Genomic DNA, 24,794 nt, shown 5'->3' on the forward strand with positions numbered 1-24,794 from the left:
ATTAATTATTTCATCTGCTAGAACATATTAGAATTCTGAAGGATCATGTGAGTAATGTCTGCTGAAAACTCGGCTTTGCATCAAAGGAATTAATTACATTTTAAAATTTATTTAAATAGAAAACATTTATTTTAAATTACATTTCACAATATTACTGTATTATTGTATTTATGATCAAAAAATGCAGCCTTTCTGAACGATAGTGTAACTGAATTGGTTCAGTTAGCATGTTAATATTTGACCCCTTGAGCTGCATATGTCAAAAAGATATAGTTTAGTGTTTTGTCACGTCACACTGCTCCTTCTTAACAGGCTACAAAAAGTATCTTGTGACTGGAAAAGCTACTCTATGAGAAAACACCTGTTCTAAAGTCACATTATGACAAAATGTAGTTAAAATTAGTAGATTCGCAACTTTAAATTGTGTACTTGTCAACACACTCATATAGTAAAATATAGTCTGTTCTTCTGTTCTGCCTAATTAGCAGGAATTTGAGCAGGTCTTACCTGAATATGCCCTCAGTCTGCGCTCCACCCAGAGCTAGCACATACTGAGACAGCTGCACTTGCACCCACGGCAACTTCCTGTCTGGGAAGAGTTCACTCTGCCGCTCCATCACTTCCTCTAGAGAGCTGCCAAACAGCGAAGGGGTCATGATGGCACGCCGACTGTGGTCTACCTCCTCCAAACTGGGCTTACGGAGACCCTTTATGGGAAACACAGAAAACACTACTTATTTTTCTCTTTCTTAAACGCCTGATTCTCCTTCAGTGTATTTGATCAAAGCTCACCTTTTTCCCTCCAGTGACCGCCACTTTCTGGAGCTTCCGGTAGCAGTACTTGGCATACGTGCTGATGGGGAGAGCTGGAGACAAAAAGACACAGGGCCTGAACAAACTAATTGCTGACAGATTTACACCTAATGCATCAAAACCTGTTTTACAAGGTAAAGGCTTTGAGAACTGAGTCGCTTTTCATTGTCTGGAACGTGGCAAAATTGCTCCATAATAGTTGACATGGAATCAACGATCATGGGATCACAGCGGCACGTGGGGAGTGAGGCACTTCAAAATGAGTCACTGCTTTAACAATGAATGAAAAATGAGGATTTAGTTCTGTCAAAAGTGTGGAGGATGAAATCCAGCCAGCACATTCTGTTAGTAGTAACTCATCAGATCAATATGTGAACTAAAGGAGGCAAAATAAACAGAGGGTTTTCTACTAGGCTGCGTTTCATTAGTGTGCTGTCTTGTACTTCTGTTATGTAAGAGCCAAGGACATTAGGACTATAAAAGTAGACATCGCAGAACATTTTCCACTAGATGGAAATAAATGATATTCCCAGAAATCACTTGATGTCAGATTGTAAAACAAACTCCAGGCTTGTAGAATCACTGGGATTTATTGTACATCCAGCAATGCAGAATTTATAGCATTTTGGAGAAACCACAGTCGTTCTCTATGGATTCCTCTGGTTTCAAGAGAGCTTCATAACTCCAAAGTAAAATCCATAGGGGGCATTTCTAATACAGGCTTTGCGAATCTTAACTAAAGGAGCCAGATGGTAAAAATCGGTGCGGTCATAAAAAGCATCTTCTCTGGAATGTGCCTCAAACTCGACACCTCTTCAGATTTATGGCAAACAGGTGACACACATGCATGTTGACACAACCTCTTGTTAATTTCCATGCACCAGACTGCAATTACGTCTAATGAGAGATACTGCATCATAAATTCAGCCTTGATTTCTTTTTTTTCCCGCATTCCTGAACCTAAGCAGTTCATTTACAGAGTAAACATACAGATTCCTCTGCATTCATACATGCAGACTGATTCTGATATTTTGCATGACTGAATAAGTGCTGGTGGTCTGACTTTGAAACAGCAGCTTGCACTCATTTGAAATGAAAGGCAACAATAAAGTAAAGGAAAGCCAGAGGAAACAACAATCTATTCAGAGACCACACAGATCTTTGTGGTGACTCCCTATGTCAGGGAGATGTGTAAATTCCTGTTTTACAATGGCTCCGTCATCAGGGCTTCCAACTTAACATCCCAATAAACTCCTCAGCTGAGCCAGCCCTGCACATTAAGACCAGATCCAGCCTCCAGAATCCCCATAGTGACTCACACCCAGCTGCAGAAGTATCTGTGAAGTCGACTCACTCATCTGGACATCTGCCCATCAGATCCAACTAAGTGACTCAAAAACAATGCAGACCAGGGCAGGCATATGAGCCATATCCTGCTCCTTTAAGTGACCAGTGGCTGGTGCTGGTCTAATGGGCTTGTGACTAGAGATGACTGATGTGTAGGTCTGCAGCAGTGGCTGTGAGTCACTGTTATGCCATGCCTGCAGGCTGTGAGACCCAGTGTGAGGTATCCTCACTGCGGTCAATGCCATGGCTATGTGTAGGCAGAAATTTGATAAGATCATCAGGACCACTCATTGTGGTAACAGTCACAAGGTCAAAGAATCACTAAATGGGGTCACTGTCATTTACTGATAAGCACACGTGCATCCTGCCTGAAAGGGCTAATTAACATAGTTTTATTGACATGGCAAATAATCGATGCAGCTACACATGACAATGAAAAGCACTCAATATATCTCTACAGAGGCCTGCATACCAACATCTGATTCTCCTTCAATGTATTTCATAGTGGTGCATTAAATCTCTGGTTGATAAATTACATAAAATTTCAACAAACTGAACTAAGTGATTTTAGAGGTCAGTTTATTCTTTGTTTTGTTCCAAAGTGTCTCAGATAAGGAATCATCCATCGCTTAAAAATACCCCTACCTTCTGTTTCTTCTGAGTTCTGTTTTCTCTTTTTCCTTGACTTTGAGTTCTTCTTCTTAATATCCTGCTGGTCCAATATGTACTGGGTTACTGGGATGAAAACACAAAAACCAAAACAACCTATTAAATAACCCATATATAAAAAGGTGTTGTCATCTGATAGCTAAAATAATCGAAACCAATTAATAACATGTATACACGCTGTTATGGAATAAATATCTGCTTCTGTTTTAATATATTTTAAAAATGTAATTTATTCCTGTGATGTCAAAGCTGAATTTTCTGCTTTCTAAATCATTCTAATATGCTGATCTGATGTTCAAAGAATTTTTTTATTTATTATTATCAATGTTGAAAACAGTTGCGCTTAAAGGGGTCCTATTATGCTTTTTCACTTTTTGAATTTTAGTCAGTGTGTAGTGAGTATGCTTGGGGATAAAAAAGATCCACAAAGTTACAAATCTCAAAGTCCACTCCAAAGAGAGATATTTCATTTTTTTTTTTTTAAATCCCTTTTCAAGAACTACAACGAGCGGCTTGTTTTGACTACAGTGTTGTTTTCCGGGTTTTGTGATGTCAAAAAGTGGCCCATTAGAATATCATTAAAATAAATCCCACCTACGGAAAATCGAATTGGTTGGGGGATGGGGAGGGGCGAGGTCATGGTTAGAACGCTTGGTTTAGTGCAGTACACAAGACGACGACGACGAAGAAGTGCTTCATGTTTTGTAATACAAAAAGTAATTCATAAATAACTAACCAAACTGACACAATGAATATTTACAGTACCTTTTGAATTTCTGAAATAAACATAATACATGTTACCGTTGCACTTATCTGTACATATAATGTACAGCTTACAGTATAATTACCCAATGATATTATTGCAAGAGAAAGTGTTGAAATATATATTTTCCTCCTATTTATTCCCTTTAGGGGTTCTGGTTCCGTATACACGTCATTTTCTTTCCGAAAATGTTCAAAGGTTCTTGTTCAGTATTTTTAGGCTCTGAAACCAGCTCATATTGATATGGTTAAACTGACACCATCCTTAACAATACTGGAGCAGACGGAACTTGCAGCTTTGGCAAGGGGCGGGGCAGTACTGAAACACCGTCTAAGCTGTTCGCCAATCACAACGCACTGGGACAGCTAACCAATCACATCAAATCACATTTTTTTCGGAAGGCGGGCCTTCATCAAATCCGGAAGTAATCGAGCCATTTGTGCCAGGCTGGGGAGAAAGGTATTGTAATAATGTAAATTATGTTTAAAATAATGCGTTTTTCCAACCACCAAGCATGAGAGCATGTTCTAGTACACCCCCCAAAAAAAAATCAAGACTTCGAAAAAAAGAGCATAATAGGACCCCTTTAATATTTTTGTGAAAACCGTGGTACATTTTTTTCAGGATGAATAGAAAGTTCAAAAGAACAGCATTTATTTAAATCTTCTTTAAAAGAAAAATTATGAATGTCTTTATGATATATATTATTATTAAATATAAAAACAACTAAAGCAATACAGAAATTGGCTTTTCAAGCCAATATGTTGTCTGAACAAACAGCCTATTATTAGACCACAGCAATCTATTTTGTTCTCGAGTTGGTGTGTTTGTAATGTATCTGTCTGAGACTGGCCCCTCAGGTCTTTCACACAGGATGTGTTCATTGCATTTTTAAGACGAGACATATTTTAAAAATGTCTCGAGGCCTTCAGTTTCATTCAGTTGTTTCAGAGCACAAGAATGTGTCCTGTCTAAACAGCTTTTTGCTGATTTGAAGGAAAAAAAAAACACCCTATAAGCCTAGTGTAGCTCGTTTTAAATAATGAATTGACAAACTCACTGTTCTTGTCATTGGCTGGCTCCATGTGCCGCTGAATGTAGCCTTCCAGGTAGCAGCAGAACTTGGGTGAAGGAGCGAAGAAGGCAAGGCACACAGCCATGAGCTCCCAGCCTGCTGCCAGGCTGCGTGGGCTTGTGTTTCCTGTGGTCTGCCTCACGAGTTGGACATAGAGCTCGTCCCTCAGGCCCTGCATGCCCCAGCACTTGGTGACAATGAGGAGAGCCGCGTGGCGGCGGTCCAGCCGTGAGGGCCGGTCACCCATGTACGCCTGGACGAGTTTAAACATCTCGCAGGCTTCTTTGCGTACAGTGCGGTCGTTGGTCATCAGCATAGGCTTCTTGATGGAGCCGCGGTTCCAGGACAGCATGTTGGCGATGGAAACTCTGCGGCGGAACAGGCCCTGGGTGTGCATGTTCAGGTGCTTGCTGGCCCAGTCAGCCATGTTGGCATCTGGGGGTGGGGGTTGACGAAGGGTGGCGTAGGAAAGCTGGTAAGCCCCACCACCACCTGCCTGCAAATTGGAGTCGCTGGCTACGTGGCGATGAGGGCCCAGTGAGCCCGTTCGGTTATCTACCATACCTTTCTTTCTACTGTCCAGCTGAACTGTTGTCTCCAGAGTTCCCGCCTATAGGAGAAGAGATACAGGGTAAAAACACAAAAACATTCATAAAACAGCTATTTTTACACAGCTACTTTGATTTTGCCCTTCACTTTTTCTCTGCATTTACTGTAGGATCAGCACCTAAACTTGTAAAATGAACACAAAACACTATAGATAAAGAATTCCATTCCACTATAGATGAAGGATGTCCGAACGCTGACATAATAGGTCCTTCTACAGTAAGTCGTTTCTCCTTCCATGTCTCTGAAAAATAGTGCAAATCCAGCAATGGCCTCATTTTGATCCCTAGAGGAATTTTGTCCTGTAAGGAGGTCCCTTATGCAGTCATATGCATACTCTCTTGCTGTATTGAAAGTTGTATTCCTGTTACAAAAACCAGACACAACGCATGTGCCAACTTCACTTTTATACTTTTATATATGGGTAAAAATGACATAATTCATAGAGGTTATTCATGCATGACAAATTTCAGATTTGTAGAAACAATGTTTATAAAATAAAAATTGTATTGTTTAAATGCCATTTTTTTAATGTTGAATAAGTTTTTATGTTTATATTTTAAGTTTAAATATTTAGCAATCATGTGGCATGCTTTTGTCATATTTATTTGTTTTTTAAATAGACATATTTAGCTTTATTTTTATATTTTATTTCAGCCTTAGTGATTTAAGTACTTGAACAACTTGAAGGTTTTTCATCTAATATTTATATATAATATTTATATAGCTCCATTTATATTAACAAAAGTATGTTGTATATTACTTTTTTTTATTTTTCAGATTTTTCCCAGTATATTCACCCTCATCTGCCAATAATTTGGGGAATTAGCACACTGAAATGCCAGTGTGGTGAAATGGCTTATACACCAGGGAATGAGGTGACCTATGATGTCATCAGCTTATGGAACAATCCCCAGCAGGTACCAAACCCCTATCGGCTGCACCGCAGACACACAATTGGTCTGTACAGTGACCACGCCTGTCCAGGACCCAACTGTCCCGTCTGTGTCAGCAATGCTACCATATGGGCCACAGTAGCCATCCTTCCTGCTCAATAGGCGTCGTGTTTTGCAGCTCCGCTACATTCTGGCATTTCACCCATTACCATGGCAGACCACTGCTGGATTCGTATCAGAGGACGGCGGGAGGGGAAGAGGTGGGTGCAACGGGAGGGGAGTAGATATCATCGGCTCTTTTTAAATAGGTAAAGAAAACATTTGCAACGATCACCACCTTTAAGTCTCAAAGCCTTAATATAGTCCCTTTCATGTTTCCAGAGCTGATTTGGATCGAAACCCAAGTAGTTAATTCTTGAAGGTATTTGAGAAAGTACGGTCCTCTGGGTGTCTGGATGTTGAACAATGCAGATAGAATTCATCACTGAGGGAGGACAGATTACAGCTTTGCTCAGAGCGGCAGTAACCATTCCTTTGAGTGATCATTGCCCTTAACTAGAATCATGTGCAGCCGGGGAATTGCCTCTAACTTGCCTGACTGCAATGCTGAAGACCCAAGAGAAAGATGTTGTTGCCTCATTGCGATTTATGATGTAGACTGAAATAACAGGACTGATATTTTACATCACTATTATGTTATAATGGGTAGAGTAAGGTGTACATAATAATCTGTTTCTAATAAAGACCATGGGGAAAAAATCAGACAGGCATGAACAACTTCAACCAAACCAAGCTCTCTCCCAACAGTCCCGCATGGAGATTAAACAAATACGATGTCTGGTTTTTAATGATGCTGAAACTCAAGATCTATGGAAAATAGACTGTGCCAAAAGTTCATACACATATTTTATAAGAGACTGCAAATCTCTATAAAATAAAAACGTAAAAGTTACTCCCCTGGAGGACTTGTAAATGTTAAGCTCATTATAAGAAAGTAATAGTTTACCAGAAGGTCACCTGTAACATTTTAGAATAAGATTTTGTGTTAACATTAATGTATTTAATTTATTAATATAATATTGTGCATTGTAGATATGTTTTTTTTGTCCATACAATGTCAGTAAGACTCATTGTTGTTTTGGACATTTACTTCCATTGATCAGACAAACAGTTCTTAAAAATATCTTTATTTTATGTTTTTTGAGTAAATAATAATTTTTTAGTTCAGATGGACTGTCATCTAACATAATATCTATAACCGAGTTTAACAACTGCTGTAAAATTACTGTTGATTCATGATACCCAACTAATGTTAATAAACTGAACCTTACTGTAAAGAGTTAACAAGCCATTTCTACCAAAGGAATAATTGAACTTGTATGTAGTACCTGTGAAGGGGGTCCAGCAGTCTCAGGTAAGGGTAAAGTCACACTCTTCTCAAGCGTGTCCACCTTTTCATAAGTCCTCTTCTGTCGTCCTGGAATCTCCAGAGGTGAGATCGCCATATTGGGATGGTTATTTGTCCTGCTAAGTGACCTGTTGCAAGATGCAATGTCCTCCCTGGAGGAGCACCGTCCCACACTGTGTGTGCGCTGGGAGGAAGAGCTCTCCGACATCTCAGAGTCCAGACTAGCTTTGGTCTCCCGCATGGTGTTCGAGCGACTAACCACCTCCCTCATCTCTTCCATCAGACGCTCGTTCAGGGCTGTGAGTTCCCCGGTGCTGCCCACAGACCCGGGTCGGCCCTGGGCCCCGGCAGCCATCCTCCTCCTGCTTTTCCTCCGCAGACTTGGAGATGGGCCGGTTGAGTAACCTGAGTCTTGATAGCTAACGGCGGGAGGTGGTGGTGTTGAATAGTCCTGAGATCCTTGGCTGCCCTGCCGGCTGTGGTGCACTTCCATGGCTCTGAGAACACTTGCTTCTAGGATCCTCCATGACTGCTTCTTCTCCAGGCTGGCGGGCTCCTTCTGAAGCCCCCTTGTGGGGAGAAGCAGCGATTCGGATGCTGAAGTTGGAGAGGGGCTGGGAGAGGGGACCGGTGAGGTGGAAAGAAGCCCTTGCTTGGGGTCTACATTCACCATGTGCTTAATACACTCTAAACCTGCTGGACTATAGTCCGATGGATTCCTCTTGTGTCTGGAACTGCTGTGAGATTGACCTGGGTGCTGAAGAAGCTTTATCTTCTGGAGACTGTGTCTAGATGGGCCGTTATGTAGGTGAGCACCTTCAACTTCCATATCTACTGGAGGTTCATCGTAAATGGGGGAATCATATGATGGATCATCGTAAAGGCGTGCGGTTGCTCCATACTGAGGAGATACTGGCCTAGATGAGCTAGAATGTGGCTGTAGAGATGCTGTCGAGTCCTCAGGGGTCACCAGGCAGAAGCTGCCGTTGCTCGCCTTCCTCAAGTGGTGGGCCTGCCTGGAGTCTGCTGCTATTTTTCCTCCTGGTGTGGTGTTGTAAACCTGTGATGATAGCATGTAGCCTGAAACAGATTTGACGCTGCCAGGATTGAGTGTGCAGGCACTATGGTCACTGGCCTTGCTCTGTGGGAGATGAAGGGAAGCAGCTCCGCTGGTTCCTCTTGTCTGGCTTCTGCCAATGCTGCTGACCTTTACCAACATGGTGGCTTTGGATCCAGGAGAGGGCTGCCACCTTTGAGATGTGTCTCTTTGCTCTTCACTGTTGTAAGAAGTAAAAGAAATGCATTTTAGTTTGTCAGTATACGGAAGGCCAAAAATACAGAAAGAAATCATCCAACCAATCATCAAACCAATCATCTTTATGCCACCTTTTTACAAGTCAAAAGCAACAATCTTCACCCTTGCCTTGATCATCCAGACAAGTCGAGCTAAATTCTCAGCAATTTAGGGAAACAAAGGGTCTGTTAAGAGTATAAAATGTCTATCTAAACACCCATACTGCCATTGTCAGGAAAACAAAACCATGATTGTTCAACTGAAATAGATTTTAAAGCACTACAATGTTTGAGTTTAAAACAGATTTGTGGTCAAAATGAATGCAGTTCCTTTAATTGTTCTTATTCCAGAGTTTGCCTACAACATGTTATTGTCACTACGCTGATCTGCTGCTGTTTGTAAACCCAACAATGTCCACAGCCTCAGCAGTCCTAAACAGTGGTTCACACTTAAGAAAAACTAAAAGCACTATTCCCAGCCCAACATTTCCCAACATGGCTTTCTAATTGCTCCACATTGGTCATTTTTACTTACTAAACTCCAAAACAAAACAATATGCATTTTAACAGTAATTTTCTGCCAAATGTTTATCAAATACATAGTGAACACTGAACAAACATGTTAGTAAAAAAAAAAAGTCACTCACATATAGATGATCCCTAATCATAAAATCATATTATCCCTAATAATAAAAATCTAAAAGAAATATAAAAGCTAAGAGATTATTAAATAATTTTACCGTTATTGTGTAAGGAGATGCATTTCTGTCCTATATTGAAAGAAGTCTAGGAGGGAAATGCTTTCTCCCGGGCTTTTATGTACACAACTGGTCACCACTATAAAAAACCCCCAAGAAATCCTCTGATAAAAAAATGCTTAAGCGTCCTCCTCTGGGGATTTCTGATGAGTCACTTCTCAAATGAACACTTCCTCTTATACCTCTACATTCCATAAACACAAACAAAACAGATCTATCCCATCAAACTCAGAAAGACAAGATAAATGGTAAGAGATAAGAGAGTTATAGTGCACTGCAGTTTCTATGATAATCGGCTGTTGCATTTCGAAACAATGAGGGTATATCGCTTTGGTGCAAGCACTTCCCTACTCATCAATCAACTGACACATTTTCTGCCATTAGAATGGTTCCCTTTTCTTCTCAAATCATTTCTCACACATTTGATGTTAAACACTTTAACATTTGAGATGCCAGACAGGTACAGCACATAAGACGACTGGAAGCCAGCCATCTGGCAGAGCCCCAAGGCCATTGTAAAGACTGTCTGACGTAATAACACGACAAACAACAATTCAAAGTCTGTCACACTGATAGAGAGATCTGACACTTGAATCACAGAGTGTGAGTGTTTAGATGGTGTTGGTTTTCTCAAGGTGGTGACAGAGGGGCCGTTGCTGTAGAAGTGTAACCCACCAAAGAGAAGACTGTAAACAAGTAGCTGCTCTTTCCTATGAAATTCAGCCTTCTGTGTCTGGCATGACACAATGACAAAACATCCTCACATGGTCACTTTAACAATACAGAGTGATTTTAGTTTGCGTGAATGTTGAATATGCAACACCGAAAACTCAGTAATGTAGATTTGGGTCTCCAGGATGTGACACTGAACATCCAGAAGAGATGTTTATGTAAGGCCCACAGATTCAATGTGTTGTTGTTTTACGAGTTCTGCCGATGTGAGCAAGCAGGCAGCTCAATTTCCTGCCACAGGGAATGACTGTTAAAGAGTTCAAAGGACAAACTACACAGCACTAAGAGAAAATACCAATGCAGATATATTTAGCACCAGTTTTACTGCTGCACTTGTAAAACGTTCCTCAGAAATGCAAATACTAATTAAATGTACACTATTGTTCAAAAGTTTGAGGTGGGAAAGATTTTGTCTCCTATGCTCACCAAGGCTGCATATTTGATAAAAAAAATACAGAAATAGTAATATTGTGAGATGTTATTACAATTTAAAATAACTATTTTCTATTTTAATAATTTTTTTAGATGTAATTTATTACTGTGATGGCAAAGCTGAATTTTCAGCATCATTACTCCAGTCTTCAGTGTAAGATGATCCTTTAAAAATCGTTCTAATATGCTGATTTGTGCTCAAGAAATTCAATTCATGTTTATTTGTATAGCGCATTTCATGATGCACGTTGTTTCAAAGCAGCTTTTCAAGTAGTAGAAACATTTTTTATCATGTGTTGTGTATGTTATGCTACTTATCGTTTTGTAGAATTTCTTGATTAACACAAAGTTAAAGAGGACAGCATTTATTTGTAATAGAAATCTTTTGTAACATCATAAAGGTCTGTACTTTCAAATTACTGACACTTTTGATCAATTCAATACATCCTTGCTGAATAAAACTATTAATTCCCTACTGACCCCAATCTTTTAAACGTGTTAAAATGGACAATACTGATTGGAAACACAAGAGTAGTTTCTAATAGTTTTTTCCTAGAAATGAGGGGAAACTGATTCACACATCACGATTTCCTCTTTAAAATCTTCATTTAATTAGTTATTAATAAATAATTTTAAGATGAGAACATAGCTTGAATGAACAACATAATTACAATAATTTGTCAACAATTATATAATATATCAATTAGCTTACAAAGACATGGATTTTGCATTTTTTGCTTACTGAAAAAATTACCAAATTTATTGAATATTTTGTTAATTTTTCACCAAAAAAATTCTTAACTGTAACCTCAGCAACCAAGACTTCTTGTCCCTGACGCTAAAGTATGGCACCAACACATGAGGTGTCAAACTGTATTCAAACATACTCTCTGTAAAAAAGTACTGTGTGACCATTAATGCACCAAAAAACAAAAACAAGTAAAAAGAGAGCGGAAGAGAGAAACTGAGAGAGCGTGAGATTAGTCATGGGAGGCTGCTTTGGTTGGTTTTAGACACAACGTTGGCATTCCTTCCACTGATCACTCAAAGGCATCGGGATTGTTTAAATAGCGGTACAATGCATGGCTGTTAAGCGCCATGGCAATGGTTTTCTTACCATAACATTCCATAATAAGATCCTTGTGGGTAGGGAGTGTGGCTGCTACCAAAAAGACTGAACAAAAGACCACCTTAAATATCAATGTATCACAAAAGATATGTCTTTTCAAAAATTAAGATAATTCTGCATTTTTCTTTGGCAAGATTATTTAGATCTTATTGATTATTTATTCATTAAAACCTATGCACCTTATGGCAATTTACAGATGACACAGTTCAAGCACACATTTTATTGCAGGCATGGAGAAAAAGGAGGCCAGCATAACTAAAAAGCGAGTTAAAATCCTGTAGAGCCGCTTTGGATAATTTAATTTGGCCAGGAGGAAAATAAGGTTAACTAGTCAGGGAGGATCAATTTGTCCCAGGCCGTCTGGTGTCTAATAGTCCTAGCAGAGGCAAGAGATTAGGAGTTTTGCAGGGTGAAATGTGTCTAACCTCATTATATTTGTGAATGCATTGGACTTTCCATCAGTAACGGAAAACATATTAAGACAACGTGTCCAAAAAACTCTTCCCCAACTAAAGAGGAAGAAACTGACATAATGGGCTATTTTCATCGTATGGACAGGAAGGGGAAATGTGGCCTATAGCAAAAATCTGAAGCATGACTCAGATTTGACAACCATCTTCTCAACAGATGTGAAAAGCTAAGCAACATAAACATACCCTCATATATGCCGTTCAAAAGTCTGGGTTATGTAAGATTTTTTTATTTATTTATTTTTTTTTTTTTTTTGATAGAACATTAGTCAGAAATATAGTCAAAACAGTACTATTCTAAAATATTAACATTTAAAATGTTTTTTTTTTTTTGACGAATAGACAGTTCAACAGAATTTTTTTTGTAACATGAGAAATTTCTTTACTGTCACTTTTGATCAATTTAATGCATCCTTGCTAATCCATGCTTTTGAACAGTACTGTATATGTATAGAAATAACATTCTTTCTATTTCACATGTATTATTTCCTCAAAATGATACATTTGACTCAAACTTTGCTCAATGAAGCAAAACTGATGTGTACTAAGGTCTAGAGGACTCAGCTGTTTGTGGACAGCTGAACACCTCTCATTACTGAGCCAGTGAGTCTAGCTTCTTCACATACCACACACGTGACCAACCCATCCTCTCCTTCCACACCCTGCTCTCAAAAGACGTGAGAACAACTTAAGCAGATAATTCAAATTATTAAGTGCAATAAAGCCAGACCACTAACAGGGTGGGAATCGTCCTACGACATCAACACAATTTTGCAATGCTCCCAATACTTGGATTTACTTTTTGAAAATATTATGTTTTATTACTTAAGACTTTCTGAAACATGTACATTGTATGTTTCACACCAAGCTAATGCTGTACACTCGGCTCTCTGTAACCCCCAGAAAAGGCAGTCAAAAGGGGGCCGGCTCAGCATATGGACAATGAGATGGCTCTGGAATCTCTGCACTAATCTACATCTGTTGATATGAAATCAGATAGCATGAGAAATCACAGCTCTGGTTACAGCTGTGAAAACTGCTTCTTCACTCACGAACAGTGAACATACTGTACAGAGCATAAGGCCCACAAAACCATGGCCAAAACATGTGAAAATGAGTTAAAAATTATACTTTTAATATTTTTGATAAGTGAGTTGAGAGTCGCAGTTTTGGTCAACTAGATGAATACATAAAGAATCATAAAGGTAAAGAAATTCAGCAAATCAAAAGGGTCGTACTGGTTTAGAGAAACACTAGCCCTGCACCAGGCTTTCTGCGTCTCTCTGTGTTTAATGTGAAGCCAGCGGATCAAGGCAGCAGTCTGTTCTCAATGTATTTTAAGCAACACCAAAGGCACGACTAAAATAAAACAAAAGACGGTTGAAATTGCTCCACTTTCATAGACGATCTGTGTTAGGCCACTAATCTAGTTTTCAGAGTAAAGGACTGAAGTAACACACAAAACATGTGTGACATGGCGTGCAAAAGATTTAACTTACCCTGACTGAGTAGCTTTGGTGTGTCTTTAAGGAATCTCAATGTTTATGACCATTTAAAGGTAAAAGCATGAGAAAGGCCAAATGATTTCTGAAATCCGAGATGCCCCTGTAGCGATACTCCCTTAGGATATTAATGGTGACCTTTCCACTCCAAACATGAGCGATAGCCTATAAACAGGCTTAATAATTCATTTGAAATGTCTTTTGCAATCTAGGCTATTTATTAACTCCCAGATATTCCCTAAATCAAATAAACCTCGTGAGCATGACACAAGTAAAAGTATGAGCACATGACTAGCAAGAAAAGTGTTGTTTCTCTTTTACAGCTTTCACTTTTGGTATCTAACCAAGCCGTTACACAGCGGTTTTCAGCCTCTTCTGAGAAATCCCCATAAATACCATTATCATAATGATAGATGTTATCTATGTTATGGCATGCAATATTGTTTCAGTTATCATCAACTAGATCCCTGACTACATTTCAGTCTGAAAAGCATGCAATCACACAAGGCATCTGTCTTTAACTTTAAATATCAATACTATTCAGATCTGACTGAACTCCTTCAAAGCAAAGTATGTTAAATCATTTGTCCACAAAGAGAAGGTTGTATTAGGCTGGGTGTTCATTTAATGTCTTAGATCCCACTCCAATTCATGCTATGGGAAACCCTAACAGCTGGTCTTCAAGGATTTGCGTGCTTAACTAAAACCCTTGTCTTCCTATAGCAGCCATTCGGCCTGGGGTCCGCCTGCAGGACAAAAGAATTTCATGACCCCTTCACAACAGCCCCAGGTCATCCCTGGGTTATGTTACACCATTGCGTCACACAGCAAAGGAAACACAGAGGTGTCCTCTAATCACCAATCTTCTCGCCATGGTAACCTACTAAACGGCTGAATGCTAGATAACACCGACACTGTTGAATAAACCCTTGTGATCTCTAGTGCAGATATGGAAATGTAAGCTTCCTGTTTCTCCACACTTAATAACTTTCACTGAAACACCCCTATCCCAGCCAGCCATCCATCCATCATTTAAACAGGATCACATTGTATGTGTGTGTAAGCGTTTGTTTACAGGGTTCTCTCTGACTAGAGTCAAGCTCTGCTTGTCCGTACTATGACTGCATCTTGGAGGGGCGGTGTGATGACTCCCAAATTTAGTACTTTGTTCATCAGGGGAAGCTGCTTGTACCACACACACTATATGATAACACAGATGGTGCTGTTTGGATCATTGTCAGGCTGATATTTTATGAGCACTCCCTAGCTTTTATTTTTAGATGGACAAACAACGGAAATCGTTATTGGAGACTCCTTCCCCTTGAGGCATGAAACAGTAACAAAGAACGTGCCACAACAGATCAATAATAATTATACAGCAATTTAGCAAAATTACCTTGCTTTATTCTGGTGTAAGTAAACATGGATGGTAAGAGCCAAAATAGCTTCTTTCCATGGGTGGAATATACCTAAATAATTTGTTTTTCATAGAATATCATTTGAAATCTTCACTAGCCAGAAGTATATGCCTGTATTATGATTTCTGCAAGTCAGCTAGGGCTACAGCTGTATCTCAATATTTTTCAGCTGAGGAAACATAATTTCAAATCAAACTTCCAAGATAACCAAATGTATTTAGCATGAGAATTAAAAACAGTTACATTTTTAGGTATAAATGGTATGAAACGCTTTTTACTAAATTACATAATTTATATCTGTACAACAATAAACAGCAGCCTGATTTTATGTTGCCCGCAAAATCACGAATACACTAGCGCACAAATGTTTGAGGTCAGTAAGATTTTTACAAATGTTTTTGAAATAAGCCTCACCGAGGCTTTATTAGTAAAAGCAGTATTTCTTTACATATATATATATATAAATATATTTAGCTGCTTATTATTTTTGTGGAAACCGTGACATATTTTCAGAATCGTTTGATTATTGTTAAACAGCATTCGTTTGAAATACTTGTTGTAATATTATAAATGTCACTTTTGATCAAAAATCAAGTAAAAGGTCACTTTTTATTGCGTCCCTGCTGAAAGAAAGCATGAATTTCAAAAGATTTTTTTTTTTTTAAATCTTCTAAACAGTAGCATATATTGTATCATGAATATTCAATGTATATCCCAGCCCTACACACAACCCACAAAAGTTATTTGAAAACAACTAAGATATTATCATACTGCTAAATTAGGCACAATGCACTCATAAAGCTATAGTTATGGTCTCTGCTTCTCTCACACACAGCTGTCCATTGTTTTGGGCACATCGTATGACCTCTGAAAAATGTGAGTCATCCGTAAGGAGGCTTAGACGTGTGGGGTTCCCAAGAGAGACGTACTGTTGCTTGAGAGGTCTGAAACACATTGGAGGCCAGGAGGTGGGAGATGAGTGCTTTGTTGCCCTTCTAGGTTTACCTAAAGGTCAAACATTTGTTGCACTACTAGTTTTACAAAAAGGTTAAAAATGTTGGGCCTCTCAGAGACAGCAGTCATGCGTGTCTAAAGCAAAGAAAGAGGACAGCTCTTCATAACACTCACCAAGTAGCTCGTGCCACAAGCAGCCACAATATTTCAAAATCCTCCAAAGCTACATTGGGATCCCGCAGTTAGATATTGGACTCCATTAACTCTTTTTCCATGGGTGGATTTGAAAGAACGAGTGCCCTGCTAAACATTTCCCTGAAATAGAAAGAACCACTGTATATGCTGGATAATGTATACCATGGCCTCAAGAGCGCTTTTCTTTGCAGGAAAAGGGGAAAGTCCAGTCACGTTCAAACCACAATGGTTTGGCTCTCCCTGGGCCCCGACCCCAGCAGCTTTCATCTGGTGGGGCCCAGAGATTGTTTTAGGAAAGAATGAATGGCCAGTTGGGTAAAGCATAAGGCACTGAAATAACAGAGACACGGCCCAGTGCCAGGGGAAACAGAGCTGGCATGACTGGAATCTGGTTATGAAGGTGGTTTGATGGGTCTGGGAAGAAACAAACTAACTCTCACTTAGAACTCGATAATAAGGGTTATGAGGAAATATCAACTTTTCACATTTGGAAGCAATTTATCTAAATGACTGCCTTACGAGTACATGACAAACACAAGGAGTGCAGCAACAAATGCTAAAGGAATAAATGGGTTCAGTAAATAGTTAGCTCAATCGAAAGCATTTGTGGCATAATGTTGATTAAATTACCACAAATAAATTCCCACTTTTCCCTGCTTTACTTAAAAAAAGCTTAGCTCAGGGTGATTTGGACTAATCTGTAAAAGTTACAAATTCAGTAGTATAGCCACAGAACATTAACAACAAACGTGTTAAAATGAATTAAGTTTGAAATATGTGCTTAAACTTTTCAATGTTACAACAACACATAATCCCTACAACAACTGCATAAATGATTTAAACCGATTTACAACTCAAATAATACACAAGTTTTCAGAAGAATTAACACAAGTAATTTCTGCTTTAAATCCTCAAAAAATTGGCCCCATTTACTTCCGTTCCTCAACGTAACCTTGTTTTTTTTTTCAAGTTGAATTTGAGTTTACCTTTTTTTTTTTTTTTTTTTTTTTTTTTTTTAATCAACAGTATGCCACAAGTGCTGCCAGTTGAGCCCAGAAGGTTCTTTAGTTTCAGGGAAAATCAGTGTGATATTCCAGCAGTTGAAGATAACTGGTCTCTGGTTAAGGCCAGTTATTTCTGAGGAACCATGACGGCTAGACTCAAGATAACATGTGGAGAAAGCCCTACCTGAGTGAGTCTTTGCTGTTGTCTACACTGTGGATGTCTGGTTTCTGTCTGTTGTCCATTTCTTGTTGTTTAGGCTCTTTGTTGGCACATTCTGGCTCTTTAGTGTAGGGCTCCATGGGTGGTAGAGGGGTTCGTCTATCTTGACTCCCTGTGGGCTGAGTCCCATGTTGCCTTTCCCTAGTACCCCCATCAGCCTTGCGCTCGGACGTAGTGCTGCGTTTCATGGCCTGGAGCTGAGACAGAGGGACAATATCTGCACCCTGAGGTCTGTGCCACACGGTCATGCGGCCAGCCGAGTTGTAGTAGTAAAACCTGCCACTCTGGGGGTCAAAAAGCTCCCACCACTGGTTACCATCAGCCTGGCGGACGGGCACATCGGTGGGTGGTTCCCAGCCACACTCTCCCGTGGCCAGATTCACGTACATGCGCTCTTGCGAACGAGGCTCAAGGATTTCCACCCAATCAGCGCTGAGGAGAAAGAAAGAGAGCATTATCACCATTTAAATCATATTTCATTTTAGTATGCAAAAAAACTAGCAAAACACATTTATTGTCATAATATTGACCCTGATTGTTTTCCAAACAAAATATGGCACATTAGAATCCTAGTAAATCAACTCAACAAAATGGCACAGCTGCACTGTTTTAAATTACAGGCAGGGCTTCATGGTCAAGCTCTTAAGTTTAATCTGATGGATGTGTTATCAAGGGAATTAGGCCAAAGCCACAGAGAGATTCGCCATGTGTGAGAGTGCATGCTCAGAAATGCTGGCTCAGCACACACTTAATCCTATCTGCAGATACATCCGAGGAAACAAAGTTGTGAGCTGGAAAGCATTCACATGTATTCCCACACACACACACACACACACACACACACACACACACACACAGGGTATCGTGAGACAAGTCAGATCTCCCATCTGGTTGTAGATGCGCTTCTCATGGTCTGAGCTCTTTAAGTCATCTTAGTGTGTCATGTGACTGCTAACATATTTACAGATGACACAGGATTGGAAAAAAGGCGGGACTAAAGACTACGGATGCAACGATTATAGATTTTGTTGGTACGATTATTGTCTGAGAAATAATCACGGTTTTATGATTATTATGCATTTATTCATTTCACAAAATTATTAATGTTTAAAATCACATGGAAACTCTTTAGATATTAAAGTGTTATTTATTGCTGCCTTTTGAAACAGAAATAACACAGTAACCAATAAAACAGGACAAAATAATAATAATAATAATAAAGACAAACAAAAGTCCATCTCTCCAACTGGAATTAAAAAGGTGACCTCTGCTTTGTAAACATGTATGTCAGTATTTCCCTTTCGAAAATAACTAATGACAGTAGATCACAAAAGTATTTAGTGTTTTCAGTTTGTACATTCTTTACATTTCTTTTGGACCTGAGGCAGAGAACTGGAAACATGGTGGAAAAAAAAAATCTTGTTGTTTTTTGACTCATGAATAATACTGTAAAAGGTGTAATAAATAAAAATGTTAATGAAGTATTATTAATATAAGACTATTAAGTTTATTTATCCCACAGGGGAAACTATTAATAATGAGGGGAATAAGCTGAACTATTATTGTATTCAACTGTCATCCATACGTTTTCTTTTTAATTATTTTTATAATAATTCATAGGATTTTACATGTGGCCTAAGACAATCATGTCTATTATTTTGGTTTTTGAGATCGGAGATTGAGCTGCGCACACATACAAACATTCAGGAGGACACCAACTTGATCTGGACGCTTCCCCTTGACTTTTATTAATAAAATAGCTTAGATACTGAATTGCCACATTATATTCATCAGCAACGAGGGGATAAAATCACTGTTTAAGTAACTAAACACATGTTTGTAGAGAGACGCGCTGATGCAGGTTCACACACACACACACACACACACACACACACACACACACACACACACACACACACACACACACACACACACACACACGTGTCTCTGATAAGCACAGCATTTTAAGCTGGTGCACCACTAGTGTAACTTTGTTTTCGTTTTGCACAAGTTGCAACTAACAGTGCCGATTTAAAGCGCAGTTAATCGTGAAACCGGTTAATCACTGCATCCCTACTAAAGACCATGCAACTGTCTTGGAATCACACACATAGACACTAAGATGTATAAAGTTTAAAAACATGTTTGACCAGTCACTTGGCATTACACAAAAACTGTAACCAAGCACAGTGACAAATATCACAGAAAAATTCAATTTAATGCATCCTAATTCCTTTTGTTTTCCAAGTATATACTATTGATCTTATTGTGAACGTTTCATCTATTCATGTTTAATCTTTGTACCAAAGATTCTGACCATGCTGGACATCTCCAATTATATTACACCTCAGTCTTGGCCACTCCATGGAGAAAGTGACATCTGATGGAGGCCTTAACAACAAAAAATACTCTAATGCAGCTAATTTGGGTCATGCTGCCCCTCTGAGAAACCTATTATGTTTCTTTTGATCTAGTTTCCTAATGCAGAGAATCTTAAGTGTGCTAATTTAAGCCATGTGGGAACTCAGACTATCTGTCCCGGGCGGTGAGATTGCTTCTGCCACCTAAACCAGCGAATGGCTTGCTATGACTCAGTCTGAGAGAGTCAAAATACTGATATTTATCTTAAGTGGTTTAAGCCTTAGTAAAGTAAACAGACACTTACATACTAGAAAAAAACAAGAGATGATATGATGTCTCAGATGTCTAGACGTGCAGACACAGCTACTGTAAATTATCTTTTCAATTCTTCAGCTGTTTAGCATGGTCTGATGATATTCCAGTGAGGCATGTCAACTTTGCCCAGCTTTCACACCACAACAAGTGTACTCTTTCTTTCCTGCCACGTGCCCTATATACCACTGGTCAGATAGTGGACAGTGTGCTTGTGCGTTGTCAAGGCCATGTGTCCTTTTGATCCCTGGGCTTCAACCCAAGCTGTGGCTCAGGATCAGAAATAGTGAGCCCACCTGTTCAAAGGTGCTCGAAATGTAACACAAAGCAATCCAACTCTCTTTATTACTCTGGTTTTTACATTTGAAAAAGAAAAAAAAGTACCAAATCTTATAATAAACCACTGCATCTTCATAAAAACAAATGTAGATATACAGTGGCCATGAAGGACTGTGATACAGATGGTGCCAGGTAAGCTGGGAAATGCAAAGCAAAGCAACAAACTCCGCAGAGACATGCTGGGACACCATCTGTCTAAAATATACCAATCATTTAATTTTACCTTCATTATCACCATTAAATATTTGAGACTTGCCTTGGTTTTGTGTTGATGCATTAATCCTAAGGGTGTGTGCAAAAATGAATTATGGGTAAAGCTGGCAATGTTACTGATCACAAAGAATTCTGTCCTGTAGTGTCTATTCTGCACAAACTATTTCTCGCTACCAGATCAAGAGCTTTATGGGTGGGAGCTGTGTAATTGAAGAGCGGTTAAACTGGAAGCCTTTGTGTGCTGAACTCCACCCACCTTTTTCTCACTCATTCGCACCATCTCAAGAGAGGCATTCGGTTTCTGCAAAAGAATCCTCAAGACTAAAATTCCTCCTCATCAAACTCAAATGTTTGCCATTATATAATCAAGAAAACAGATTTGTATACATGTGAAAAAATTAAATGGAAAGAATGTGAAAAGTTGCATAAGAAAGCATTAGGGTTGACTGCCAAGACCACTATGAAAATCAAACAGACAGGCATGTGGTTGAGTGGTCTCCTTGGGGTATTTATTGGGTAAATACGCAAGCACATATATAAGAGTTTAGTTTTTTTGACATGCATAGAGAAAAAAACTCCATCCTTTAATAAAAATAAACTCAGAATAAAATCAATACTCTAAAATTATTAATAGAAAGAATTAATGTTTGATGTTTTTTCATTATAGAAAATCCTTTTTTACAAAAATAAGTAGGTATCCTCATCTTGTTACCTTCCTGTCTGTAATAAACTTATCAAGTTAACTCTTAACTCAGGTTCTGCAAAAGCTACTCTCTACCAGCAGTTATTCCTGGGCATTAGAAATCCGTTTAGTAACACCACCAAAAAAAAGACAACATTCATGGGAGTCTGATGCTAAGGCTATTCACCCTCTTTTTAACCCTAGTTCTGTATGAAGAAATATTTTTAGAAAATGTTTAATAATATGTCAAATAATTTCCTAATACATAAAACAATGAAATCATTTTTCAAATTCCTGAAGTTTAGAAATCTGCACTATTGTTTAAAAATAACTGTAAGATGGCTGGTCTCCAAGCACTGAAAAACAACGACATAATGGACTAAATCCATTGTTCCAAAACAAGGCCAAATGCCGTTTTTATTCAGTGCTTTTTTTAGGGCCTCAATTTTGAAATTCCACCTTAGGTGTTTCAGATTTAGTCTACCCGAGACCACTCTTAAAGTAAGGAAAAATGCTACAACTTTAACAACAATTCTCTGTGCCAAAGTCTTTTAGCTGCCAATTACTCCTCATAAAGTTGAACGCCAGGCCAAACAATAACATACTATTCTGAGTTTGACACTTGACAAGCATTGGCCATGCCGAGCCAAAGTGTTTAAAAAAAGAACCTGCCTTTGACTAAGACACCTTATTAGAACTCTAACTAGCTTAAAAAGCGCAAAACACAGCCACTTTATCTCCAAATAAACTGTACCTGTGAAGGATTATTTACCAAAAAAGAATATCCTTAGAATAACCGATGAAAGGGGGTTGAGGTGATGTAATTCCATTTAGTATGGTGGAATGGCATGCAAATTGTGTGACAGGTGGGGTTATGTAACCACCTGAGTAGTTCCAATGAGGTGTGGCAAGAAACATTATTTACTTTTTTTGATATACTAAAACATATCAATTGGTTTAACCTGAAATCAGTGTTCAGCTCTTAATCTATTTCAAACATATGGCCTACAACTAATTTAACTTGCATATTTGTTGCATTTGAGTACAGAAAACATGCCATGTCACTCTCAAACACAAATGCATGAAGTGTCAGCTGAGTACACACATAAGCAAACAATAGGCTTAGCTCCACAAACAGAACACACATGGAAGGACACTGCCCTGCCTCTGAAATAGAGAAGAGCGTGCAGTGCACGTTTATTCAACAAAAACAAACTGCTGCACCTGTCAAAAGAATTCTGTGGCTCTGTTAAGGAAGGTAACTTATTCCAGTGATACTAGGAAATATGAGATGCACAAACTGTACTCACACATATTTGAATGACAATAGCTGAATGAAAATGGATGGATACTTTTCTTCTATTCCCTCCGTGTTACATGCAAATGCTTCATTTATCCCATGCTACTAAACAAAGGGTTTTGTTCCTAGGCTATGTGGTTGATACACAGTAGTGAATAAAGGTGTAGGCTGGTTTGGCTCATCTTAAAGAGCAGACTAGGCCTTCGTCAGCACAGGTCATGGTACAGCTGCTCCCGTCTGTTTCACTTTTACTCCGCCTGGCTATACAGACCTATACTGGCTTCATTTATCTTTGGGGGCAACTCGTCAGGACTGATATAGCTGGCCTTGTATTAACAGACTAGTTACAGGAATGGTTCTGATAAATGGCTGAAAGCCAGAAAAGACGAGAAGAATAATGTTAAATAGACATGGTTAAATCATACAGAACAAGACAGGTTAAATTTGCCATTTAGGTATGGTTGGAGTCTTCTACACTATAACAAATGTGAAAGGAAAAAAACACAAATCACTTGTTTGTGTTTGTTTACATTAAAAGTAACATAAAACTACTGGCACTCAGCATTCAATAGAATAAGACATAAGAAAATAAGCCTATCCCTATCAAAACCAGATCTTCAGCATTATTTTATGGTGGTGCTCTTAAGTGATGCCAATTTAAGCTAGAGCTAAAATGACTACAAATACAATCCTATGACAGCGTCTGTTTGAAAGATGCTTACTGAGATTTTTAAATAAGAAATGCAATGTATTTAAAGTATTTATATAGCGTATTTAAGATTTTATTTAATTTCAAATTATAATATCTAAAAAAGATCTATTCATTGTTAGAGTGGATTTCAATGGTCAGGTACACACTGCAGCTAAACATAGATGTAACTCCAGCTGGTTATTTACAGAAGTGATAATTGCATTACAAACAACATTTCAAATTTTAAAATTCAAGTAGAGACAACTGAACTTTTAATACAGCGGCACAGATTCCAGTGTGTACAGATCTGAACGGAACAACTTGTAATGTAGTGACAAACAAGTTGTTGAACATTTTTTTACATTTTTAGGTTGTAAAGATTTTTTTTGTTAGATTACATTAGATATTTGTATTAATAATCTGCAATTCTTGTTTATAATAATGAGATGCTGAAATACTCCTAAAGTTATGCAAAAAAAAAAAAAAAAAAAACTTTTTTGCCACAAATATCTAAACATGTTTTAAGGTGGCATGAAATTAAAAATCACCTATTTTTTATTTATTTATTTATTATTTTTCAAGCCAATTTTCAAATAAAGTACGTACATTTCTCTCGTTTTAGAATCTTAAAATTTTTATTCAGTGTAATTGTGGAAATCATAATGCCTAATGTCTCTTGCCTTCCTGAGACGATGATAGCTAAAGCAGATAGTACAACATAGAAAGTGTTGTGGTTCAGAGAAGCAGGGCATCAAACCGTCTAGCCAAACTGTAGCAAGTCAGTATAATATGCATGACAATACGTGAGAATTCCACCCATTACTAATGGATAATGGGCACATGACAATGGAGAGCATTGTTAGCTCAACCATCAGCCTCTATTCATTTGAAACAACCCCCTTTACAATTAAAGCTCTCACGACACCAGCGCCCAATCAGAATGCGAGTCGTGCCTCTCAGGGGGTGTGTGGCTTTGGGGTAAGGATAAGGGGTCTGAGATGTTGAACTACAACCCCCTTTCTGGGAATTCTTTCTATATAAATCAAGAAAAGTTGACCTCATTGGGATGATGCACTGCCTGTATGTGCTATATATCTTTTTTGTCCGCACTGCTGCAGATCTACTTCCTGCCTCACTGGACACTGCTGCCGGAAACTTCTACTCCAGGCAGGAAGTATGTAACTGCCAAACAGCAACTGTGTTAGTAAAACA

The 24,794-nt window shown here is 38.6% G+C and overlaps 1 protein-coding gene across 2 annotated transcripts in view; it reads right to left on the bottom strand.

The window, feature by feature from the left end:
• LOC109098756 (rho GTPase-activating protein 39-like) overlaps positions 1 to 24,794 on the bottom strand; it is a 30,866-nt gene that overhangs the window by 2,096 nt on the left and 3,976 nt on the right. For both annotated transcript variants that reach the window (XR_006155900.1, XM_042734134.1), the window contains exons 2-7: positions 17,649 to 18,116; positions 7,558 to 8,854; positions 4,653 to 5,277; positions 2,806 to 2,895; positions 793 to 866; positions 508 to 707 (exon numbers count right to left, since the gene is read on the bottom strand). Coding sequence is in view for 1 of the 2 variants with exons in the window: in XM_042734134.1 (XP_042590068.1) it covers positions 508 to 707; positions 793 to 866; positions 2,806 to 2,895; positions 4,653 to 5,277; positions 7,558 to 8,854; positions 17,649 to 18,116 (2,754 nt within the window). In the remaining variant the exon portion in view is untranslated. The remainder of the gene's footprint in view (positions 1 to 507; positions 708 to 792; positions 867 to 2,805; positions 2,896 to 4,652; positions 5,278 to 7,557; positions 8,855 to 17,648; positions 18,117 to 24,794) is intronic.

This window comes from Cyprinus carpio, chromosome B11, assembly GCF_018340385.1.
Source record: "Cyprinus carpio isolate SPL01 chromosome B11, ASM1834038v1, whole genome shotgun sequence".
Classification (NCBI taxonomy): Eukaryota; Metazoa; Chordata; class Actinopteri; order Cypriniformes; family Cyprinidae; genus Cyprinus; species Cyprinus carpio.